Here is a 4,183-nt window from a genome sequence, read left to right as displayed (position 1 = left end):
ATCTCTTGAATTATTCATTTTAAGAAAATCCAAAATCAGCATTGAAAAGAATGTTAAATTTCCTTTAAAAAGACACATTTTTAGAACTTTCCGTTTAATTTTTAGTTAAAACAAATAAACTCTACATGTTTTCAAGAGTTAAATTTAAAATTTGTAAAAAATTTCCTATCGATTCATAAAATGCGTCGCTCTAGGACGATTTTCTGGCTGCACACCTCAATTTTCGTAAAAAGTCCGAAAATTGACATGTTCCAGAATTTCTGGATTTACTTATATGAATAAACATTTAAAAAAGACATCTTGTTCAGCGTAAAGTTTTCTAAAAAATGAGTCCTGATACAGGTCTGTGACTTAAAAGACTGAGAAAATACGCGATTCCAAATTTGGGCCCCTTTTCGTGTAAAGTTTTTTTTTTGTGGGATGGTGTAGTTCGTATGATCCATGGTCCTATTCTCAACTCTTTCGCAGATATTCGAAATTTAATGGGTTTTTTTCCCAATCTACAGTTTCCTTCGTAAATATACTTGTATCACTTGAATTAGTCATTTTTTAAAAAATCCAAAAACAGCATTGAAAAGAGCGTTAAATTTCCTATAAAAAGGCACATTTTTTAGAACTTTCCGTTTAATTTTGGTTATAAAAAAATAAAACCTAATTGTTTCCAAAACTGCTAAATTTAAAAGTAGTAAAAAACTAAAGTTGCAACCTTGTGAAAATTAAAAAAACGAGTCCTGGCCCAGGTGTGTGACTTAAAAGACTGAGAAACTGTGCGATTCAAAATGTGGCCCTTTTTTCGTCTAAAATCTTCTTTTTTTTTGTGGGGTAGTGTAGTTCGTACGATCCATGGATTATTCTCAACGATTTCGCAGATATTCAACATTTTATGTTTTTTCCAACAATCCACGGTTTCCTTCGTAAATATACATGTACCTTTTGAATTATTCATTTTTTTAATTCAAAAACACCATTGAAAAAAGCGTCAAATTTTCTTTCAGAAGGCACTTTTTTAGAACTTTCCGTTTAATTTTTGGTTATAAAAAAATAAACCCTAATTGTTTCCAAGACTGCTAAATTTAAAATTTGAAGAAAACTACATTTGCAACCTATTAAAAATTTTTAAAAACGAGTCCTGATGCAGGGGAGTGACCTAAAAGACTGATAAACTGTTCGATTCAAAATCTGGCCCTTTTTTCGTCTAAAAACTTCTTTTTTTGAGTGTGGGATAGTGTAGTTCGTATGATCCATGGTCCTATTCTCATCCCTTTCGCAGATATTCAAAATTTTATGGGTTATTTCCAAAAATCTGCGGTTTCCTTCGTAAATATACACGTACCTTTTGAATTATTCATTTTATTTTAATCCAAACAGCATTGAAAAGAACGTTAAATTTCCTTTAAAAAGGCATATTTTTAGAAATTTCCGTTTAATTTTTGGTTAAAAAAATAAAGACTAAAAGTTTTCAAGACTGCTAAATTTAAAATTTGTAAAAAAAATTACCGATAGTGGTTGGCAAATTTCATAACAAATCTTTGTTTAATAATCTTTCTAGCAGTTTACCCCTTTCTTTAATTAAACAAAACGAATAATTTAAGGTTAAAGTACTTACGTATATTTCTGAATTCGTGGTTATTTATTCGAACGTTACGAGAATTCCGACAATTAAACCAGTTAGGGCCGAGGCATAGGTAAAGATACACGACTCAACCCTTATTCACCCTCGCAGCCCATCCGAATTTGTATTTGGGATATTTCCACAGGGTCAAAGTCCTGCCGAGGGTGAACCGCATTAAGGGCTCACCAGATGAAAAATTACCGCAGCCCGGAAGATTGTATAACGGATTTCGAAGAAAGCCGTATAATTTATGCTATGACCGTATTATTGTTCACTCCATTGTGTTTGTATTGCCATCACGATCGCTGGCCTGCCACCGGCTGCCTCTTTAAGCTCTATAAAAACCAGCGCAGAAGGCAAACACACATCACACTCGGACATGTATACCCAAATGGTAAGTTCAACGTCCTTTACTAACAAAAAATCATCAAAAGGTCTGACGGTGGATGATGTACATAACATCCCACCAACTCAAGGCTAAAGTCCACGCAAAATTTACTCCAAATAATTCCGGACATTATAAAATTATATTTTAAGTATATGTGTAATTATGCGCAATTAAAACAAAACAGTACAAGAGGAAAAGCGTTTTGTTAAAAAAAATCATATGGATAAAGACGAACATACTTCTTAGGATGTTTAGATTTGTTTTACAACGTCAATTTTAATTATAAATTTTAAAAAATTGTACTTTTTTAGGTTTTAGTTGCCGTTTTGGCTGCCGTTGCATCAGCAGCACCTGGGCTTGTGGCACCAGCGCCTCTGCTGCATGCAGCCCCAGCTGCACCTTTCGTAACAGCGCATAGCAGCCAGGTGGTGACGAGGAACCACAACGGCGTGGTGGCACCTTTGGTCCCTGCTGCACCATTGGCAGCTTACCTGGCACCGGCGCCGTTGTCGTACGCCGCTGCACCGTTTCCAGCGCCGGTCCATCCCCTTGGAACCGGGGTCGCTCCGTTTTTCCCACCCGCCCATCAGGGTCTTGTTTTCTAAGTGAAAAATTAAACTAAGTTTAAAAAAAATTATATTTTATTTATCTGTTTCACCCGGTGGCAAGAATTTAAAAAAGTGTGGCGTTACTTCTTATAGCATGTAGGATGATGGAATGCGACAAAACAGCTAAAATTGACTGACTAGGATTGATGTTAATAAAAAAAAATGATCAATCATTTAAATGATCATAAACAAACAACTATATGAAAACATTTGAGAGAATCCATAATATGGCCATTTTCTCTAAATATTTATTTAAAAAATAGGTTGTAACGATGAAATTATAAAAAAACTCATTGATAAGAAGGTAATTATCTTTATATTCTAAAAAATATAATTCGGGAAATAGTCAAGCAGGATTTTCATCCGTTTATGATTTTATTTTTTGTTTTGAACCTACTTTCATAAACCAACAATGACCTCGTGCATTGCGGAATTGCATCGTCGACTGTTAAGGCGTTTTATTTTTCACGCATAAGAATTACAACACATTTGGCCATTATACAGGATGTTCGGCTATTCGTGTTACAAACTTTACCAGTAAATTCTACATTCAAAATCGAATCAAAAAGTCCTAACTGACGATGGTTCGAATCTCAAACGTTTTGGAGATATTCCCCTTTTTCTGATATTTTAAGATTTCACTACCTTGCTTCAAATAAACAATGATAACTCCAAAACTAAAAGGTTTTGGACAAATCGGTTAATACCATTGAAAACTATATTAAATTTCCAATAAGATGTGATCAATATTAAACTTGTAAACTTAATGAAATAAGCGTTTTAATAGCAAAAACTTTGAATTTTTTTTTTCAAAGTTGAAAAACTTTTACTATGGCAATTCTAAACTACTATTTCCAAACCTAGAGACCAGCAAATTTTAGAAAAAGTACTCCATTTAATATCCTTTTTAGTGGTGCAATAGTTTTTTAATTACTTTTTTCAATGAAGAAGAAATTGGTGAAGGAAAATAAAAACCCATGGTTGAAGGAAAAACTTAAGTTAATTTTGAATGAAATTATTAAACTTTTTTAAAATTTGGGTTAGAAACCGAAATACTGTGTCTACTTATTTACAAATACGATTGCAACTTTTATCGAAGGATTGTTGTATTATTATTCTCCAGAATAAAAAAGTTAGGTGATATCTTGTTAACCTATGGCTACTTTTTCTAATGAAGACTACGCTGATATGCATCTTACGTAGGGTTTTGCGGTAATGCGACGGCAGCGCGTCGAAAATAAATTCATTCAAAATTTCCTTAAGTTTTTTATTTTTTTTATTATTAATCTTTTCACCTTAACAATCCTTCAACCATGTTTTTCCTTTCCTTCGTTAATTTCTTCACCTTTGGAAAAGTAATTAAAAAAACAATTGCACCACTGAAAGGTATTAAATGATGTTTGCTGGTCTCTAGGTTTGGAAGTTTAAAGTTTACCATAGTAAGTTTTTCAACTTTGAAAAAAAAAATTTTTTTTTAAGTTTCGCTATCAAAACGCTTATTTTACGAACGTTAACAAGTTTAGTATTGATCACATGTTATTGGAATTTTAACGTAATTTTCAATGGTCTCAACGG

The 4,183-nt window shown here is 32.8% G+C and overlaps 1 protein-coding gene across 1 annotated transcript; it reads left to right on the top strand.

The window, feature by feature from the left end:
• The first annotated feature begins 1,975 nt into the window (after positions 1-1,975).
• Positions 1,976-2,637, top strand: LOC106662993 (cuticle protein 16.5-like). Its single transcript, XM_014387454.2, has 2 exons — positions 1,976-2,006; positions 2,312-2,637. The coding sequence occupies exons 1-2, from the start codon at positions 1,992-1,994 to the stop codon at positions 2,603-2,605; spliced, it is 309 nt and encodes a 102-aa protein (XP_014242940.1). The 5' UTR covers positions 1,976-1,991; the 3' UTR covers positions 2,606-2,637.
• Positions 2,638-4,183: the final 1,546 nt, after the last annotated feature.

The sequence above is a fragment of the Cimex lectularius genome, unplaced genomic scaffold, assembly GCF_000648675.2.
Source record: "Cimex lectularius strain Harlan isolate CLEC.00 unplaced genomic scaffold, Clec_2.1 scaffold131, whole genome shotgun sequence".
NCBI classification, from domain to species: domain Eukaryota; kingdom Metazoa; phylum Arthropoda; class Insecta; order Hemiptera; family Cimicidae; genus Cimex; species Cimex lectularius.
Note: the sequence above shows the minus strand (reverse complement) of the source record. Positions and strands in the feature narration are given on the sequence as shown.